This window comes from Canis lupus, chromosome 2, assembly GCF_048164855.1.
Source record: "Canis lupus baileyi chromosome 2, mCanLup2.hap1, whole genome shotgun sequence".
In the NCBI taxonomy this organism is placed as follows: Eukaryota; Metazoa; Chordata; class Mammalia; order Carnivora; family Canidae; genus Canis; species Canis lupus.
In genome coordinates this window covers 74,665,992-74,687,775 of record NC_132839.1, presented here as the reverse complement: position 1 = coordinate 74,687,775, position 21,784 = coordinate 74,665,992, and the positions used below count along the sequence as shown (strand labels likewise).

The 21,784-nt window shown below is 38.9% G+C and overlaps 2 protein-coding genes across 29 annotated transcripts in view; one reads left to right on the top strand and one right to left on the bottom strand.

Moving 5' to 3' along the window:
* Window positions 1-21,784, top strand: part of WDR19 (WD repeat domain 19) — a 172,412-nt gene that overhangs the window by 70,981 nt on the left and 79,647 nt on the right. For 7 of the 27 annotated variants that reach the window (XR_012021625.1, XM_072807342.1, XM_072807327.1 and 4 more), the window contains exons 32-36: window positions 641-722; window positions 2,444-2,594; window positions 3,661-3,784; window positions 4,594-4,670; window positions 4,979-5,103. Coding sequence is in view for 9 of the 27 variants with exons in the window: in XM_072807342.1 (XP_072663443.1) it covers window positions 641-722; window positions 2,444-2,594; window positions 3,661-3,784; window positions 4,594-4,670; window positions 4,979-5,090 (546 nt within the window). In the remaining 18 variants the exon portion in view is untranslated. Of the gene's footprint in view, window positions 1-640; window positions 723-2,443; window positions 2,595-3,660; window positions 3,785-4,593; window positions 4,671-4,978; window positions 5,104-6,271; window positions 9,206-14,798; window positions 15,098-19,032; window positions 19,174-21,784 lie in introns of those variants that run through there. The other 20 variants (XR_012021683.1, XR_012021674.1, XR_012021656.1 and 17 more) reach the window with 9 other exon arrangements.
* The window catches only part of RFC1 (replication factor C subunit 1), a 72,879-nt gene continuing 68,344 nt past the window's right edge, over window positions 17,250-21,784 (bottom strand). For both annotated transcript variants that reach the window (XM_072807378.1, XM_072807381.1), the window contains exons 23-25: window positions 20,241-20,454; window positions 18,947-19,138; window positions 17,250-17,801 (exon numbers count right to left, since the gene is read on the bottom strand). In XM_072807378.1, the coding sequence (XP_072663479.1) occupies window positions 17,718-17,801; window positions 18,947-19,138; window positions 20,241-20,454 (490 nt within the window). In that variant the 3' untranslated portion in view covers window positions 17,250-17,717. The remainder of the gene's footprint in view (window positions 17,802-18,946; window positions 19,139-20,240; window positions 20,455-21,784) is intronic.

Here is a 21,784-nt window from a genome sequence, read left to right as displayed (position 1 = left end):
GATGCCTGGGAGTTACTCTAAACTCGCCCTGCACATTCTCACCAAATACCACCAGTTCTGCCTCCTACTGGGTCTACTTCTCTCCACCCCCACCCCTATCTCCTGCCTCACCTCTGTGGGCTACCCCATCTTGCTGGATGATACTGTGACATCATGGCCTGGCCATGATCACAGACCACACACATACTCACTCCGTACTCACCCAGTCTTTCCAGCCACCACTGCCCCTTGGCCTTAACCACAGCAGTGCCCTCTTCCCTTAACAACTCATCCTTTCTGCCTGAGAGACTCCACTTTCAGGTCTCACAATAACTTGGCAAAGTTGGTATTATTAACCCTCCAACGATGGCCAGTAAAAGATAGATCAGGGATTTGAACTCATGTCACGTGGTCTAGGGTAAAGTAAAAAGCAGAGCACAGAGAAGGGGTAAGGCCAGTGAGGCCATGGTGCCAGGCAGCAGCTGCTGGAAGGAGAAATAAAGGAGAAATCCCAAGTCCAGTAAGCCAAGAAAGGCTGTGAGGATCATGGGACGACCCTGTTCAGGGTGATAATGAAGGAGTTGATTATCTAAGGGAATAAAGCATGAATTAAGATTAATCAAAATATCTTACAGTTAGTAAAATACATCATTTATTTCAGATTCACGTTAAAAATGGAGATCATATGAAAGGGGCACGTATGCTTATTCGGGTGGCCAACAACATCAGCAAGTTTCCGTCACGTAAGTACTGTTGAGAAGAGCCTGTCATCCATATTTCTGCATTAATAGCAGTCACTAACTCAGCCAGCCACTGTTCTCTGCATAAATTAACCTATTTAATCCTCACAGTCACCCCCCCAGGAAGTAGTATAATGGGATCCCAAGACACCCCCAGGTTTGACAGTTCACTAGGACTCACACAACTCAACATAGTAGTAGTGCTGAAGGCTAAGACTGATTTCAGCAAAAGAATACAAAAACCAAATTGGCAAAGGGAAAAGGCACTCGGGGCAGAGTCCGGAGGAAAACAGGCAAGTTTCCAGGAGTCCCCTCCAAGTGGAGTCACCTAGGACACTCTTGACTCCTCTGGCAGTGAGTTGTGTGATAGCACATATAAAATGGTATCTACCAGAGGTGCTCATGAGAGACTCGATGCCCAGGGGTTGTACTGCGGGCTGGGTATGTAGGCATCCCCTGCTTGGCATGCACTAAATTTCCAAACTCCCAGAAAGCAGGTGTTTGGCTTAAACCACATTGTTTGTACAAAGAGTTTAGGCACTGTGAGTCACTCTTACCTGGAAATGGCAGAAACTTCCCCAAAACCCAAGTTCCAAGATGCCAGCCAAGATCAAGCAGATCTTTCTAAGGATAACAGCTTCAAAAGTACACCCATGGGTACTATTATTATTTTCCCTATTTCACAGAGAAGCAAACTGAGGCAAAAGAAGTGAAGTACCACTTGCCCAAGATCACAGTGTTAGCTAATAAGTCTGACTCTGTCCTCAACCATGAAAGGCCACTGCTGCTATAAATATGGTCCCATTATTCTAAAAGACACGTCATTATAACATTCAATTAATAGACTTTCTCACATTCTACAACAGGAGTCAACAAAATCTTTCTATAAAGGTACAGATGTCAATGTCTGGGGCTTCATGGACCATAGCGGTTGGTCACAACTACTATTTTTACATAAACCGTACGGAAGTGAATGAGCATGGCTGTGTTCCAGCATAACTTTATTTTTCTTGGATGCTGACATTTAAACCTCATCTAATCTTCACATGTCACAATACTCTTCTTCGATTTCTTTCAACCATTTGACAACATAAAAGTCATTCTTAGCTCATGAGCTATACAAAAACAGGGGGCCAGATTTGGGCCACAGGTCAAAATTCAGCAACCCCTCTTCTATAGCTGTATTCTTTTTTGTCACATGAAAAAGACTTTAATTCTGTACCATGTAATAGGACAGGCACTCTCATGACTGCTCCGGGGAACAGTATGGCCTTTCTAAAAAGCAATTTGGCAGTTTGTGCTAGGAGCATTTTTTAAAAAGTCATGTTGTTTGATCCAGTAATTCACCTTCTGGGTATCTGTCCTGAAGAAACAGACACATGTAGAGAGGTCAGTGCATAAAATTAGTAATCTCCCTTACCATTCACGGGCAGCCCTGTCAAAGGCAAAAATGCATCTCAGTGGTATCAGAGGATACATGCAAAAGGTGACAGCAAGGGAGTGCAGGTCCTGGTGTCACAGGGCAAAACATAAGATCATCACAGGAAGGACACTGTGATAAGCAGTGACTGCACTGCTATGCCTCATTCAACAAACAGGTCATATCTGTTTTTTTGCCAGAAAAAAGCAAATTTAGAAAGCTGTGATCCTGTTTTCCTCCTGAAGGAGGATGGAGTCACGACAGTAGAGGCACTGTACATTCTGCTGTCCCGTTTCTATTGCAGACATTGTGCCAATCCTGACGTCTACTGTGATCGAGTGTCACAGAGCAGGCCTGAAGAACTCTGCTTTCAGCTTCGCTGCTATGCTGATGAGGCCTGAGTACCGCAACAAAATAGACCCCAAATACAAAAAGAAGATTGAGGCAATGGTCAGGTAGGCAGTGACAACTGGTTCTACTATCTAATCACATTTTACAAACGTATTTTTTACAATATGGCTGCTAATGTGCTGGCTCCGTAAGAGAATGGATTAGGGGTAGCAATTAGAATTGTATTCAGCTACCAGCTGCAGAAAACCCAACAACGACTTGAAAAAGGATTTATTTGATTCCTAAACAAAGTGTCATGGCTCAGGGTGGGTGCCGCTGTGTCCTGATACCAGGAAAGCAGAGCCCTGTGTCTTCCAGCTTTGTCCTCCAGAGCACAGAAGTCTCCTCCCTTGTCAGGTGGGTGGAAAATGCTAGAGCATGTCTCCCCTGACAATTTAGTGCCACTGTGGCCTGGGCACTAGCTTGGAAGAGATGCTAGACATTCTCCCCCCACATAAGATTCCTACACAACTAGGAGGTCTAATATGGTAACTGCTAGCCACATGTGGCTACTTAAATTTAAAAGATTTTATTTATTCATGAGAGACACAGAAAGAGAGACAGAGACACGAGCAGAGGGAGCAGGCTCCCTGCAGGAGGGCTGACCTGGGACTGGATCCCAGAACTCCGGGATCTCACCCTGAGCCAAAGGCAGATGCGCAACCATTGAGCCACTCAGGCGTCCCTAACTTAAATTTAAATTAATTAAAATTTTAAAAAATTTAAAATTTGGTTCCTCAAACTATCCATATGAAAAGCTTCATGTGGTTCATGGTTACCGCATTGGAGGGTACAGAACTGGAACACTGCCATTGTCACAGAAAGTTCTCTTGCACAGCCCCGCATAGCCTTTACCGCTTCAGGACACTAAAGGGAGAGACGGGAAGAAGCAGGCTTACCACGCCAGTGGCACAGGAAGAGAAGAGACGGCAAGACCCACCCATGTTGTCTGCCACTTAATGGGCTAAGAACTGCAGCCCCCAAGTGCCTGTATAATGCTACAGTTTGACCCATCTTAATTCCTCTTCCTCCTCCCGGAGCTCTGGAGTGCAGACTGACAGTGAGCTTATCTCTAGTGTCAGATTCTGACTGTGAAGAAGCAGGCATGTCACACAGGATTCTTTCTCACAGGAGACCTGATACATCTGAGACAGAAGAAGCCACAACCCCATGTCCATTCTGTGAATTTCTTCTCCCAGAGTGTGAACTCCTCTGTCCTGGATGTAAAAATAACATCCCATATTGCATTGCAACAGTAAGTTTGTTTATAATACACACACACACACACACACACACACACACACACACACACACATAGTGGGGGGAGGGAGACCACTTGAATACCTGATGTGTATAAAACACACTTGGCAATCAGATGGTCCTGGGCTTAAATCCTTTCTCTGCCACTTGATTGGCTATATAACCTGCAATTTGCTTTACTTTGCTAGGTCCAACCATAACAATGCCTGCCTACTGAGATAAACTGCAGGCTGATGACAGAACAGTCTGAAGCCTTAGTACACTACTGGCCATACTGAATAAGTGGTGGTTTTTATTATTAATTTTATCTAGTAGAAACAAAATTTAAAGAATTTATTTTATTTGACAGCACAATCAAGGGACTGATTGGGGGGTGGGGACAGAGGGAGAGGGACAAGCACACTCCACACTGAGCATTAGAGCCTGACACGGGGTTTGCAGGACTCAATCCCATGACCCTGAGATCATGACCTGAGCTGAAATCAAGAGTCAGACACTCAACCCACTGAGCCACCCAGGTGCCCCCTATTAGGAAATTTTAAATACCAGATTATATGTTAATCACTAGACTATCTTAAACTTTATTATAAAGGAAAATAAATTTAGGTAATGATGTCACAAAATTCAAGACTATTCTTTTATACATGAATTTGATAAGTGATATCTGGCTTCAGTCTGTTTGATGCCATCTCTATTACTCGCCTAATTTAGAGGTCTGGCTTTTAATTTTAATACATTTATTATAATTGAATAATGGCGGGAATTTTTTTCAGTGAATTTTACTCTTAAATGTACTGTTTCCAGGGTCGACATATGTTGAAAGATGATTGGACTGTGTGTCCACATTGCGATTTCCCTGCTCTGTACTCAGAATTTAAGATGTAAGTGTGCATTGTTTCATTCAGTCACACAGAGTTCCCCAAAAATAGGCCTTTCATTCAATCACTTATTCTAAGGTCTCCTTATTCATATTCCTATAGATCTCTAAAGACCCAAACCTTCTATGACCTTTAAGAACATTTTCCTTAAAGAGGATCTTGCATGAGACTGAATATTCCTAATTCTTAAATCACGTGATGAATATGTACTAAGGAGGTATAGACAGGAATGGTTGTTTTTCTCATTAGAATAACCCAAAGCTAACGGAATATTACATATTTAATCTACTCTGCTTTCCCTCCCCAAACAGCTTGTTAAACACTGAAAGCACATGTCCTATGTGTTCAGAAAGATTAAACTTTGCTCAACTAAAAAAAATCTCAGACTGTACCCAGTACCTGCGAACAGAGGTGGAGCAGTGAGCGGCATGTGCAGGTAAGTGCCAGACCATCTACTCACTTCCCCAGGGCACGAGGGTCCACAGAGTAGACAGTTTTACAGTTTGTACGGGCAGTGGCTCCTTTTTGTGCATCGTGTAACTTGTCAGATTTGAATTATCTTGACAACAAAACTTTAATGTCCTTAAACAATGCTAAAATGCAGAGTGTACAATCTCCATGGTGACAAAGGCTTTCTGGCCAAGCAGCATCACGGATTCCAACTATAATGTATTTTATCAAATTATAAGGGCTTCTTTTTAATCAGTCCATTACTAGAGCCAATTAATAACAATGGAGCTTTTTAAAGTTCAGAATATATATATTCTGAATAAAACTTTTAGCATCCATAGATCTGAAAAATCCCTCTTTCCAAGTCTCATTTTTTGTCACATGAGAGCTGCACACACCCCTTCAATTTGCATTCCATTGGCAAGAATTTACTCGTGGCCACACATACTGCAAGGGAGGCAGGGAAATGTTGTGTCTACCTGGGAAGCCAAAAGCCTGCCCACGTGCGGCAGACTCTTCAAAGGGAAGCAGGGAGCTCAGTCCCTGCCACGGCATCTAGTCTAGCCTGCTTAAAATGGGACTCTGGCCCTCTGTCAGGAGCAGCTCCGCTCAAGCAGCTGCTCCGGTGGGAACCCGGTCGTTAGGTGTGACTCCCCTCACCCTCACCCCTGTCACCCAGTCCATGGTGAGTCCTCTCAACTACCTGCAGTGTAGCAAGTTCCTTCATAAGCCCCCCGGGATTTTTTAATCACATGTGCAAAAACAAAGGCTGCTGGCCACCACCTCTGCTCACTGTGCAGCAGCCCCACTAACCTTTTTGCTGTTCCTTGAACATTCCAAACTGCTTTCCACAGCACCTGCAACTCTTCCATTTCCCCCACAAAGGCTCCAGTTGCCCCCACATCCTCATCAACACTTGTCAGCCTTGTTGTTTATAATCATCTAGTAGGTGGGAAGTGGTATCTCATTGTGGTTTTGATCTCCATATCCCTAATGGCTCAGGATTTGGAGCATCTTTTCATGTACTTGTTGGCCATTTGTGTATCTTCTTTGGAGAACTGTCTATTCAAGTCCTTTCTCCATTTTTTAACTGGCTAGTTTGTCTTTTTATTGTTGAGTTATAATAATTTTTTAAAATTATTTATTCATGAGAGACACACAGAGAGAGGCAGAGACACAGGCAGAGGAAGAAGCAGCCTCCACGCAGGGAGCCTGATGTGGGACTTGATCCCGGGGCTCCTGGATCACACCCTGGGCCAAAGGCAGACACTGAACCACTAAGCCATCCAGGAGTCCCGAGTTATAAGAATTCTTTTTTTTTTCTTTCTTTTTTTTTTTTTTTAAGGTGTAAGAATTCTTAACAGACTCTAGATATGGGTGTTTTATCAGATACGTGATTTGCAAATACCTTCTCCCATTCTTTTGCCATGTACATGTCCCAGTATCTTTTTCTGAAAAGATTGTTCTTCCCCATTGTTACTGGGTTGTCTTTTTGTTATTGAGTTGTAAAACTTCTTTTATTTGTATCTAGATATAAGTCTGTCAGATATATTTTTCAAGTTTTTTTTCTGTGGCTTTCCAACTCTTTTCCTTAATGCTGTCTTTTGATGAGATTTTGATGAATTATAATCTATACATTTTTAAGTTTTATGGTTATTGTATCCTGTCAAAAAAAGTATTTGCCTTCTAACAAGTCCCAGGCTTATTCTGGTATGTTTTCTTCTAGAAGCTGTAGGTCTATGATCCATTTTGAAATTATTTTTGTTTATACTCTGAGAGGAGGATTGAGATTCCCCCTGCCCCAGCTGGATATCCAGTCTTCCCACACCATTTGCTGAAAAGTCTTCTTTGCCTATTGTATTACTTGGGTGGTTTTTTTTTTTTTTGAAAATCAATGAGGTTTTAAATATTGATCTATTTCTGGACCTCTCTTCTTTTCCTTTGATGTATTTGTCCCCTATGCAATACTACGCTATCTTAGCTACTGTGACTTTCTAGTGTATCTTTAAATCAGGTACTGTGGATCCAACAATGTTATCATTTTTTCCAAGATTGTTTTCACTACTCTTAATCCTTTCCATCTCCCTATAAAATTTTAGAATCAGCTTGTCAAATTCTATTTTTAAAACTTGCTCAAATTATAATTGGAATGTTTAATTTTCCTGTGGCTGTATAACATCACAAATTTAGCATCTTAATATATATTAATTATGTCAACTTTATTGATATATAATTGACATCAGTTGTTTTAGGTGTGTATGACATAATGATTATACAGAAATGATTTTACCACAATAAGTTAGCATCCGTCGCCACACAGAGGTACATATTTTTTTTTTAATGAGAACTTTTAAATCTCTTAGTAACCTCCAAATGTACAATATGATTAACTGTAGTTACCATGCAGTACATTACATCCCTAGGACTTATGACCTTGTACCTTTTGACCACTTTCATCCATTCCATCCACTCCCCACCCCAGGCCTATGGCAACAACAAACCATTCTCTGTATCTATCTATGAGTTCAATTTTTTTGTATGTATAAGTGAGACTATACAGTATTGTCTTTAGCTAGTTTCACTTACCATAGTGCCCTCCCCTCAAGGTCCATCCATGTTCTTGCAAATGGCAGTATTTCCTTCTTTTTTATGGCTGAATAACATTCCTGTGTTATGTGCGTGCACTGCATACACTTGTGCCATTTTCTTTATCCAGTGTAGATGAACACTTAGGTTGTTTTCTTATGTTGGCTATGGTAAATAATGCCAAAATGAACAAGGGGGTGCGGATATCTTTTCAAGATAGTGATTTTGTTTTTCAGATAAATACCCAACAGTGGAACAGCTGGACCATATGATAATTCTATTTTTAATTTTTTGAGGAACCTCTGTACTGTTTTCCACCGTTGCTGCCAGTTTGCATCCCCACCAACAGTGCACAAAGGTTCTCTTTCCTCCACATCCTTGCCAACACTTGTGATTTCTTGTCATTTTGGTAATAGCCATCTAACAGGTGTGAGGTGATACATCATTGTGGTTTTAATTTGCCTTTCCCTGATAACCGGTGATATTTAGCAGCAGCACCCTTTCATGTACCTGTTGACCATTTGTGTATCTTGTTTGGAGAAATTTCTATTCAGATCCGGTGCCCATTTTTAATTGAACTATGTGAGTTTTTTACATTAACCCCTTATCAGATCTATGACTTAAAAATATTTTCTCCCAATCCATATGTTGCCCTTTCATTTTGTTCATGGTTTTCTTTGTTGCATAGGTTTTTAGTTCAGTGTAGTCTCACTTGTTTATATCTGCTTAGCTGCCAAATCCAAAAAATCATTACCAAGACTAATGTCAAGGAGCTTACCCCCTATCTTTTCTTCTAGAAGTTTTAATGCTTTCAGGTCTTCCGTTCAAGTTTTTAATTCATTTTGAGTTGATTTTAATGTATGGTGTGACCTAGTGCTCCAGTTTTCCCAGCACCATTTATTAAAGAGACTCTCCTTTCCCCATTATATATTCTTGGCTCCTTTGTCACAAGTTAACTGACCATATATAGTTTTTTTTTTTTTTCTGAGCTCTCTGTTCCATTGATCTTCACATCTACTATGTGACTTATTGTTGTTGTTGTTGTTTTTTAAGATTTTATTTATTCATGAGAGACAGAGAGAATGGCAGAGGGAGAAGCAGGATCCATGCAGGGAGCCTGACGCGGGACTCGATCCCAGGTCTCCAGGATCAGGCCCTGGGCTGAAGGCGGCGCTAAACCACTGAGCCACCCGGGCTGCCTGTGACTTACTGTTTTTATGCCAATACCATTTTTTATTACTATAACTGTGTAATATAGTTTCAGGAAATGTGCCTCCAGTTGTGTCCTTTCTCAAGATTGCTTTGGCTACTCAGGGACTTTCATGGTTCCATACAAATATTAGGATTGTTTATTTCTGTGAAAAACATCATTGGAAACCGCATCAAATCTGTAGATTGTTTTGGGTAGTATGAACACTTTAACAATTTTAATTCTTCTAATCTGTGAGCACAGAATATTTTTCTATTTATTTGCCTTTAATTTCTTTCATCAATGTCTTACAGTTTTCAGCAAAAACTTCCACTGGTCTTCCACATCCTTGGTTAAATTTATACATTCTTTTTTATGCAATTGTAAATGGGATTATTAACCTCTGATAGTTATTAGTATATAGAAATGCAACAGACTTTTGTATATTGTGTATCTTGCAACTCACTAAATTCAATTAGGCTCTAACAGTTTCTTAGTGGTCTTTAGGGTTTTCTCTATATATCATGTCACCGACAAATAGTAACACTTTAACTTCTTCCTTTCCAATTGGAACGCCTTTTCTTTTTCTTGCCTAACTGCTCTAGGACTCGTATTATGTTTCATTAAAAGTGCAAGAGTAGGCATCTATCTTCTTATCTCAGAGGAAAAGCTTTTAGCCACTGAGGAGGATGACAGCTGTGGGCTTACCCTATAAGCCAAGCCCTTTGTTATGTTGAGGATGTTCCCTCTGTACCCGCTTTAGTTAAGCTTTTATCAGTGGATGTTGAATACTGTTAAAATGCTTTTTTCTGTATCTACTGAGATGATATGATTTGTATTCTTCATTTAATTAATGTGACCAATCACACTGATTGGTTGTGGATGCTAAACTATCTGTGCATCCCTGGAATAAATCTCAGTTGATCATGGTAGATGATCCGTTTAACATTGTTGAATTCAGTTTGTTGGGATCCCTGGGTGGCTCAGCGGTTTAGCGCCTGCCTTCGGCCCAGGGCGTGATCCTGGAGTCCTGAGATCGAGTCCCACGTCGGGCTCCCTGCATGGAGCCTGCTTCTCTCTCTGCCTGTGTCTCTCATGAATAAATAAATAAAATCTTTAAAAAAAAAAAACAAAAAAGAATTCAGTTTGCTAGTAGACTGCTTAGGATTTTTGCATCTATTTTCATCAGGGATATTAGCCTGTAATTTTCTTTATTGTGGTATCCTTGTCTGGTTTTGGTATCTGACTATTCCTGGCCACATAAAATGAGTCTGGAAGTGTTCCCTCCTCTTCTGTTTTTTGGAAGATTATTTTTAGGATTGATATGAATGCTTCAAGTGTTTGGTAGAATTCACCAGTGAAGCCATCTGGTCTTAGACTTTGTTTGCTGGGAGGCTTTTTGATTACAGATTTAATCTTCTTGCTAGTAATTGGTCTGTTCAGATTTTGTTTCTTCATGATCCAGTCTTGTAAGGTTGTACGTTTCTAGGAATACTCCATTTCTAAGTTGTTTCATTTGTCCATGTTCATAGTAGTCTTTTTGTATTTGTTATCCTTTGTAACATCTCTTTTCTGTTTAAGTCTAGCTCAAGTTTCATCTATTTTCTTTAGCTCTTAGTTTTATTGCTCTTTTATTGTCTTTTTAGTGTCTATTTCATTTCTGCTCTTTATTTTCTTGCTTTTGTTAACTTTAGGCTTAGCTTGTTCTCTTTCTCTTTCCTTGGAGTATAAAGTAAGATATGTTTAACTTGAGATCTTTCTTGTTTCTGGATATAGGCACTAATTGCTATGAGCTCCCCTCTTAGAACTGCTTTTGCAGCATCCCTTAAGTTTTGGTATGTTGTCTTTCCATTTTCACTTGTCTCAAGGTATGTTTTTTCTTTTGATTTCTTCTCTGACCCACTGATTGTTCCAGCATGTTGTTGAATCTCCACTATTTTTTAATTTTCCAGTTTTCTTTTTATGACTTCTAGTTCCATATCTTTGTGATTAGAAAAGATATTTGCTATGATTTCAGTCTTCTTAAATTTACTGACTTGTTTTTGTGGCCTAACCTACAATCTGTCCTGGAGATTATTTCATGTGTGCTTAAAACTGTGTATTCTGCTTTTGGATGAAATGTTCTGTAAATGTCTGTTAAGTGCACTGTTTCATTATATTGATTTTCTGTTTGGATGATCTATCCACTGTCTGCCCCTGCCCCTATTATAATTGCTTTTTCTCCCTTTAGACCTGTTACTTTCTGCTTTATATCTTTAGATACTCCTATGTTGGATGCATACACAAATGTTATACTCACTTTTGTGTTGACCTCTTTATTATGTAATGACCTTCTTTGTCTCTGGTTAGTCTTCCTTTCAAAAACCTTTTTTGCCTAATATAGTTATTCCAGCTTTGTTTTGGCTTCCATTAGCCTGGATTATCTTTTTCCATTCCTTCACTTTCAATCTGTGTCTGTCCTTAAAACTGTGTCCTGTCAGCAGCAAGACAGATGGATATGGTTTCTTCATTCATTCAGCCACTCTATTGATCAGAGGATTTAGCCCATTTGCATTTAATTATTGACAGATATGGACTTACTGCCACTTTTGTTTTCTGGAAATTTTGTAATTCCTTTGTTCCTTTTTTCTCTTGCTCTCTTTATGATTTGTTTTCTATAGTGATATGCTTAGATTACTTTTATATTTTGTGTATCAACTGTAGATTTTTGTTTTGTGAATACCATGAGGCTTACATTAGACCTATTGTAAGCTGGTAAATTCTGAGGTTCTACATTTTTACCCCCGTTCTATTTTTGATGTCATAGTTTATATCTTTAACATTTTGAGGGTCCATTAAACTGTTGTCATTATGGTTATTTTACTACTTTTGTAGGTGATTAACCCACCATTACAATATAAGATTATTCTGAATTTATATATTAACCTTTAAATATTCAGATACATATTTTCATAGGTTTTCCTCTTACTAAACAGTTTAAAGCACCTTTAACATTTCCTGTAAGGCTGGTCTAGTGATTATGAACTCCTTTAGCTTTTCCTTGTTTGGAAAACTGTCTCTTTCAATACTGAAGGACACCATTGCCAGGTAGAGTATTCTTGGTTCACATTACTTTTCGTTCAGCAGCCATGCCACTGTCTTCCAGTCTGCAAAGGTTTCTAACTGAAAAATTTACTAAGGGTCTTACAAGGTTCCCTTGTATATAACAAGTTGTTTCTCTCCCTTAGCTTTTGGCAATTTAATTACAATGTGTCTTGCTGTGGGTCTTTTGGGGTTCCTGTTGTTTGGAACTCGGTTTCCTGGATTTGGTGGTCTGTTTCCTTCGGGAAATTTTCACCCTCTTTCTCGTCTCTTTTAAGGACGCATATAATGTGAAAATTGGTTGGCTTGATGTTATCCCATAAATCCCTTAAGCTGTAATCACTTTCTTTTTTTTTTTATCTTTTTGCTGTGATTAGAGGAGTTCCATGGACCTGTCTTCAGGTTCACTGATCCTTTCTGTTTTAGTGTTACTGAACCGTTCTTTGTATTTTCCAGTTCAGCAGTGGTATTCTTCAAGTTCTGTGATTTGTTTAGTACTTTCTTCACGAATTGTTTTATGACCATTGTAAACTCTTTATCATGTAAATCACTTATCTCCATTTTGTTAAGGTCTTTTTCTGAGGTTTTACCTGTTCATTTGGAACTGTTTCCTCATTTTCACTGATTGTGTTGGTTTCTATGCATTAGCTAAAACAGCCACCTCCCCCAATCTTGGAGTGGACTCATGTAGGAAGTAAGCCTAGCCATTCAACACTATCCTGGTTCTTTCTTCTTTGTTCATAGTTGCTCCCAGTAGTTGAGGGTATGCCAAGACCTGTCAGCATCCTAAAGGGGGGGGAATCAGTCAGTACCTACATGCAGGCTGACTGCAACTTGGACCTACAGTTATTAGGATAAGCAAATAAACCTCTTTTGTGGGAAGACTGGGCATTTCTGTCTGCTGCCTCTGCATTAAGCTCTGGCAGATTAGCTTGTTAAGAACTGTTTGTGACAGTCCAGTTGGATTTGCAAACATAAGCCCCACTGGCCACCAGAGCTAGGTGATTAAGGGGTGTCCCCTGGGTGGCAGCTGTAAAAACTGGAGTGCCAGACTTGTGCACAAGTTCCTGAGAGATACTGGCCACCTGGCACAAGGCAGAGAGAGAACACAAAGATGGTGCCTGCTAGACTCTGCAGTGTGTTGCAGTTAGCCCCTAAGTATGTGTTAAATTAGAAGCCTGCCCTTCAGGTCAAAGCTTTTAAGATTATTAGGCCTTTTTCACAGACTGGATGCATTTCAGTCTGCTGCCTCTGAGCTAGGCCTTGGGGGATTAGCCACGGGATCACTTGAACTCGTTTTGAACTGTTTTTCAGTTTGCTATGTCCTCTACTCATGGATACAAGGCCCATTGCCTTTTAAAGCTAGAGATAGGTGTGGGAGGCCCATCTCTCAGGTGGTAGTCTTAAAAGTCAGGACACCAAATGTGGGGTCCAGATCCTTTACCCCTCAGGGAGAAGTTAGGAGTTGTTGAGTTCCCTCCTGGTTGGGTGTCATCATCCTGGGGGTGGGGCTTACAGCAAGATTTTCTCACCCTCTCCTGCCATTTTGATTTGGGTGTTTTCTTGTTCATCTGATGTACAGGAGTTGATCAGCTAGTTTCTGGCTCTCTTTCAGAGACTTGTTCTATATGTAGCTATAGATGCACTGCATCCACGGGAAGAGGTAGTTCAGGATCTTCCTACATTGCCATCTTGAACCAGAACCTATCTCACAGTTTGTGGATCAGCAATATAGGCGTGGCTTAGCAGTCTTCCGTTCAAGGTCTCACAAGGCTGCAGTTGGTTGGAGCTGCAATCTAATGTGAGGTTCTTGTCTAGCCTGTTTGTTGATGGAATTCCATTCTTTACTGTCAAGAGTACTGAGGCCTTCATATCCTAGAAACAGCCCTCGGTTTCCTAACACATGGCATTCCCTACAACATGGAACTGTGTTGCTTCTAGTCCAGAATAAGCCTGTGAAGTTCAAAAGGGTTTACGTGGAGTTTATATGCAGATTTGGGGGGGGCAGTGCTCTTTTCAGGATATTCTCCTTCACATTTCAGTAGTTCTGGCAGATCCAAAGTCTCTTCTCTGAGTCTGAGCTAGTAAGTCATAGACTTACCCTCAGGTGCAAGCACATATGAAGATGAATCTTACCCAGCGGACTTCTGTTTTTTTCAAGAGTTGACACCTTTTCCAATTTCTACCAGCTTTTGGTTGCTCTCCAATGCCTTTGAATACTTATATTTTGTCCCAAGTTTGTAACCAGTATCTGCATGAGGATAATATGCAATTCTGCCAAAGTAGGATCTTTCTTGTGTTTTTAATCCTACATACACTCTCTCCAAACAGTATCCCTGCATTATTGTAGATGCTTAGACCCATGATTCATATAAATTACAGATTATGCTTCAGAAAGTTATGATTATGCACCATCTTTTGAAGAAGTCACTATAAATGTCTTACTGTATAAGGAGTACTGGTTGGAACAGCTGTTCACGGACTCCTCTTAGACAAGGAATCATTAATGACCATTTAATTTCAAGAAAATCTTCACGGATTGCTGAGCACTTACCTTGTATTTTCCCATTCTTTCCAGTAAGGTAGCTATTATCACCACCCTCACTTTATAGTAACAGTCCAACAGCTTGCCTGTACAATTTCAGTCAAGGCCAAGATTTAAACTCAATATTGATAATAGACCAGCAGTTTCCAACTTGAATATGGTCATTCTGCTTCACATTGCAGAAATGAGCAAAAACTTCAATACAGCTTTGCTTTATTATTGCATGCCAGTTACGTGAAACACTTCTAAGATGTGATTTTTTTTTTTTTTTTTCTCCAAGATATAATGTTCCTGAAAAGATACCTTTTTCCCACAGGAAACCAAGTTTTTACCCCTGTGGTTTCTGGATACAGAAAAAAGACTCTCCAAGTCACAGACATTGTAGAGGTGCCATTGTAGAATGGCAAAACAATGACATATACCCTCGCTGTTTATTATCTTCATGGAGTTCTTCAAAGTCCTATATATTCTATGCTCTGCACTGTTAATAGTAGCCTATGATGTAACTGTAAATATTCAACTTTTTTGATAACTTTTATATTTTGAAATATCTCCTTTAAAATAAAATTGTTGACTAGATATAGTAATGTTTGTTTTCTTGGATTTGGAGATAGAAAAAGGAAGAAAGGAAAATAGCTCTGCAGCACATCATGAAGTTTGGGCAGCACAGATATTAAGTTTAGTAGAATTAGTCTTAGAATAAAAACACCAGTTTGAAAGAATGAAATTATAAATCGTAAGCTTGCATCTCCTGAGTCATTAATTCCTTTCACAAAAGTAAATCACTTGGCTTCCTCTGAAGACATACATTATTCAGAATCTTCCCAATATCACACACCACTCCATATTTTTCTTACATCAGTATATGCTTCCTTGCTGTCCAAAGCCAATGTTACCAAAGTCTGAGCAGCTGGCAGAAATGAGTCATGTAGCCTAATTTTGAATGTTTCCGATGATAGGATCTTACAGTACAGCCACCAGCATCCTGAGTATTACAGAGGTAGTTGCTAGCCTACGGTAGTACCCAAGTGCCAATAATGTTTTATTGCATCCAAGTATCCACATACATAATGCCTCCAACTTTATGATCTGATCTTCCTCCCACAAAGGCTGGCTAGAGAATAGGCCAGAGGACTTGGCTTTACTAAGTGATATTAGTCATTACCAGTAAACCCACCTATTATCCTGTTTTCCCGCTATCACTGGAGGGATGTTGTAAAGTTACAGGAAGAAGAGCCATAGGCAGTTGGGATCTGTGAGAATAAAGCACATCATATTTGGGGAGTGACAGGCTTTAAATATTCACTATAAGCATAATTACACCAGAACTTATTTAAGAAGATACTCCTCCTAGTACATACAACAACACTGTTCCTTGTTAATAACTTCAAGAGGCCAAATAATGTTGCTACAATAATGGACTGCTAAAACTTAACAGGATGAACAATAAAGCACGGTAGTTTGTTATAGCTTCCAAAATGGCCAAGACACAATGGATCTCAAATGAAGTAATGCAGTTTTATTCTGCAAAGGCATGTGGCATCACGTAGCTTCAGGAGACCCACGCTGTCCTCCTCATATTTTAAAGCATATATATAATCTCTAATTCTAAAAGTTATACACTGATTATGCCAATCATAGAGCATTTAGAATTAATAACAAAATCATAATTTACAGTAAAAGACATTATTCATTGTTCTGGCTGCAAGTAGATTACACTCCCTTTCCTAGGGAGTAAAAAACAAACAAGTAGGCAGACATGACTTTCGTATCAAAAAGCAATAGAAAGGGAAGAATATGCAAAAGAAAGCCATGCTCACCCCGCTAGTGAGGTGAGGCAGTTATCAATCAAGGAGATCTTCCCTGAAGCAGAAATTTCAAGCTGGGCTTTAACAAAGAGAGGGGCAAGGCTGAAGGCAATGTTTCATTCCCATAATGAACTTAGTCTACATGAAAGACGTTTTTCACACTAAAGTGGTAAATACACTTTAAATGTCTCAAGAACTTTTATGTCTCACCTCCCAAACAAGACTGTCAATTACTTAAAGGGAGAAAATAGTATCCTAATTTTACATTCCTTTTAGCACATACCTCTGAGCATTTACTGACAAAATTTCCAAATAGACAACAAAACTCCAGGCTAGTTCCACAGCCTCAAAGCCATTCAGCAAGTACAGGTACAATCTAAAATTCCAGTACAGTTTGTAGAATCAGTCACAGAGCAGAACCAGCTCTCCCAGAGACAAAGTAAACAAAAGCCAGTGTTCATTTTGTCCCAAGCCAGAGTGAGACAGAGATTATGTCTGACCCAGCCTAGACTCTACTGGTCTGAACCTGATGAGCTGAGACTCTGGAAAGATAAAAATGCGGCAATCCTTTAACAGCCAGGCCCTCATACCTTCTAGTGATAATACCACAGAGGCCTCTCCATGACACAATGTTCACAAGACAGAGATGGCTGGCACTCGTAGAGGTAATCAAGCTGGGCATTAGAGTTCTGACTGTCCAAACGCCATAGTTCTACATCACATAGCTCGTTAGTGAGGAATATAATTAGCTTTTTACCCAATCATTTGCAAACTAGTAAGGAATGTAATATACCAACATATTATTTTACTGTACAAGATTGACATTCTTAAGAATTTGCAAATGTATCACATGGAACATTTTTATTCCTAATTTATATTTTGAAGATATTTGACAATATACAAAGAATACCAGTTCTAGGTGGTGACTGTTTTGTATTAGCATTTATTTACAAAATTTCACCACATTAATAATAACTACCTTTTAAAAAAAAGATCAGCACCGGTCCTATAAAGGCCATTAGGATAAATGCTTAAGCCTACAAAAGTTGCCTTAAGTACCAATGCTCCCAGGCATATTATTGTTAACTAAAATCTGACTCCAAAGCCCACATGTAGTTTCGGATTATACACAGTCAATTTGAAGCACAATCCAAGTAGATTAACAGGGGACAGTGGAGGACCCAAGCAGTCCTATCAACCTCTATAAGAGGTGTATGTTAGCCTACTGGTTACATCCCTCTAGCTGTACCACCACTTATTTATAATGGGATAACTGAGTTGCCCCATTATGCTAAAATATGATTCCTTTGGAAAAAACAAGGCATTATCTAGACAAGCTAGACTGGTCAACAGGGTGAGTAAAAAGTGGCTGTCAGTAGTGAAAAACAGTTTCATTTCTTTGAACTTTTTCCTTTTCCTTTTCTGGACTCCTTATCTTTTTCTGATTTTGAAGGCTTTGAAGATTTTGTCTTCTTCTGTTGGGAGGAAAAGAATGCACAAAATAGTTAATAGCTATACTTATGAGGAAATGAAATAAACTAATTTCTAAAATAAAGCAAATCTTTACCTGCAACTTAATAAAAAGAAAGGTTGCAAACATCTTCAACTACCACTAGGCCTGATGAGCTTACTTTCAAGCAACAACTAGGCTATCTGGAGCCTTTAACTACTGAAAAGCTATTTAGAATCTAGAACTAAGATATGTTTCCAAGGCATACAGTTTCTTGGATTTAGGACACAGGTATATTTAGGAAAGACAAAATGAGTAGGAGATAATTTACTAATAAGGTAACATTTTAGTGAATTTCCTTTCCTTTCGGTTTCAGATTAGAGATCTAAACAGGTTCAATTAGTTTGAGCCTGGAATTCTGTTCATATGTCTACATAAGACTACAGAGCTACACCGCAGAAGGCCACTTTTCCTACCTCTGCATATACAAAACAGAAACGAGGGACAAGGATGACACACACTAAGGATAGAAGAGAACAGACTAGATTCCTTTGCCTTAGCCAATGGTAAACAGTGGGCTGACACCATAAATGATTTTAATCTTTCCTAGCACGAGACAAGATTGTTTTATTCTCAGAAACTTCTATAGGCAGTTCAATGGCTATAGTAAAACACAAATTATAGAAGAGAGAAATGGTTTCATTGAAAATGTTTTTCTTAAACTGTAGAAATATGTGTCTGTGGTAAAGCACACAACAATGGCCAAAAATGGTACTTTTTCTAACACAGCATATGACCATTAATATGATGGCCTATTTTCTTGCTATCTGGCTCTTCCACTATTAAAAGCAGCTGACTATAAGAATAAAATCTGGGACACCTGGGTGGCTCGGCACGTGATCCTGGAGTCCCAGGATTGAGTCCCACATCGGGCTCCCTGCATGGAGCCTGCTTCTCCCTCTGCCTATGTCTCTGCCTGTGTGTCTTTCATGAATAAATAAATAAAATTAAAAAAATAAAATAAAATCTACACTTCTCTACCCTGAAAGTAATTAACGTAAAAGCTTAAACATAGGCCCTGAATAATTTTAGAAGGCAAGTTCTACACAAGAAAAGATAAACTGCTGAGGGTGTATCATAGCATTTCCTGTCTATAGCTTAAAATACTACCTTGATCATTCCATCAGTTTCCATAGAGTCTTGGTCTTTCTCATCAGATTGAGAGTCATCTTCAATTAACTCTTCATTGTATTCAGAATCCAGTGCCGGGCCTGTGCTGTGTCTGGGTGTCTTTACTGCTTGAAGTGAATATGGAGTAAGGTGGACTTCCTTATTGTAGGTTCTTGTGAAGGCTGCTTTCACCTATAGAAAAGGAACAGAAAGAGTCTGTTAAAAATGTAAGTGCCAAACAATACATTTAAAGGTTTCATGAGTTCCTGCAGGGTCCTTGAAATATTTAGCAAAATATTTATGCATGTACATGTAAGTGTATTTACATACATTTTTCTATGGAGAAGTCTATATTTTTCATGACATTCTTAATAAAGCCCATGACTCAAAAACAAGAACTAGTATTTGGGAACATTAGGAAAAAAAAAAAAAAAAGAACTTTAACTCATCATTTTTGCCTGCTTAATCGCATTCCACAGTTTTACAAAGTGAGAAGCCTATGAATCAATAAATCAAAAAAGACTTACAGTAAGGTACAAATTAAAAGTTGGCCTTAAATTATCACAAAATACATAAATTTCCTTTACCATAATAGTAGTGGTTAATTCAAAATACTAAGTAACTTGAAAAGCCTTAATTTGAAACTTCTAAACATAATTGTACAATTTAGTCCTTGAACACTAACAATGGAGGTCTCTCATGAGAATTTACCCATAACCATAAAGTCAGGTCAAAATTCTAGAGAAGGCAAGCCATAGAGAATATATCTAGAAATATAGAAAAAAGAAACAGGCAGAGTATGAAGTACTGGACATTACAAATTCATGTTATGTCACTTTATACAATGAAAGTAAGGAATACATTATTACATAATAGAATGTCCAACTATAATAAATACTAAATTCATAGATTAGGCAAACTAAGAAAAAGTATCCAAATCCTCAGCCAATACAAACAACTTTGTTTTCATATTACCACCATCTGATTTATTTTCCCAGGCTCATCCGCCCACTTTTATAAGGAATACATTTATATTTGCTTCTCAGATTTTATGTCTTGCCTTTTCACTCAATGTTAAGCAATGATAGAACTATAAATCGTTAAGGTCAAATGCAGAAGTCCATTCTTAATACTGCACTCAAATATGGAAAGCATAGACCATAAGAAGCAAAAAGGCATTTAAGAGGGAAAATTTTAATCTTTTTAAAGCACCTACAACATCTCTGAAATATTCCTACTATAAACCTGGTAATTACAAGTGATGGAGAACCAGTGGGTTAGTTACGTAATTTACCTTGGGATCCAGCTTGGAGAAGGGACTAGGTTTCCCTCCCCAGCTGCTAATTTCCATGATATTCTCAAAGTCTTCTTTCATCAAGTAGTAGGCATCCATAAGAGCAATAACATCCTGTACTCCTTCTACCCCTTGTGAGGTCAAGGGCTGTACAAGTGCATCCCTTATATGTGACAGATAATCCATGTTTACAGTCCTTTTGCTGGAATAAGTTCTTAAACCAAAACAAAAGAGGCATAACTGTAGTCAGTGGCAAACTACCACCAAGCTCAAGACATAAATGCTCAAGTTCAATCCACCTTTAATAATGCCCAATGTAAAAAAAAAATAAAAAAATAAAAAAAATAATGCCCAGTGTAATGTCTACTATTTAAATCAGCTGGTAGAAAAAAAATAAAAATAAAAATAAATCAGCTGGTAGAGAAAGCCTAGCACTCACTACAACATCAGGATAATGGATACAGACCAGTGTGCTCAAAGGGAATGGATTTCCTACTTATCTGCATCAGTGAATGAAAAACACAAATGTAGGTTCTACTTCCAACCTACTCTCAAGGCCTGGGCAACAATAAGACTTCTATGTGCTCATACTCATTATAACCAAATATTACTCATTCCCAGTTCCAAATATTACAAGCATCGGGAAAAGGCAGTGAGATTTCCTACCTCAAGTACCAGTGCTACTTCCTACATGAGGGCTTGTAACACCATTTGATCTCTGATTATAACACGCAAAATTATATATGAATGTTTCCCTCATATTTCCTAATATGAGGTTACTCCGAAATCTTTAGTTCTAGAGCAAGGCTTTCCCCAAACTTAGAAAACTGCCGAAAATGTCCCTGCAGAATCACAAGGTGGTCCACACTTGTGAGAGGAAGGCTTCAGGAAAAAGTCTCGCATCTGCTGAGAACAATGCTATCATGAAATGACTTTCTCACTCACTCTTAAATATGGTCACTCAAAACTAGAACAAAATGCCACCAATCTAAACCTTTCCAATCCAGCTGCTTCCATCATCAAATGAGGAAACAAGAAACCTCAAAAGTTGCTGGGCTTCAGAGCCCATAAACATTTTTAAATTATTAATGGGCCCTGCTATTGCCTTTAGGTAACTGAATATGAAGAGTTCTCTTGATCAGAAATCTAGAACCCTGCTCCTGTCAAAGAATCCAAAAACTCGTATTTTAAATTCACCCGTTTCCTCTAGATTCAGTAGTCTTCCATAACCAAGCACTATTAGTGCTTAAAGACAAGCCCTAAGCCACAGTGCCTACAAAAATCATGAAACCTTTCTCAAAAGTATTCTCTCATATTTTGTTAATTACTGTTACCTTCTACTTAGAATCACAGAAAATACCTCTAGAAAAGTCTAAAGGTATCATCTAGTGTTCCTAAATCAAGGGTTCTTAACCTCAGAAATCTGTAATTCCTCTAGCATTATTTGTACTTTACTGCCTTTGGGATTAATAAAAATCAAAGAGCTTTCAGATTCTCAATGGCATCTATCACCCTAACTAGAACTAATACTAAAAGTACTATTT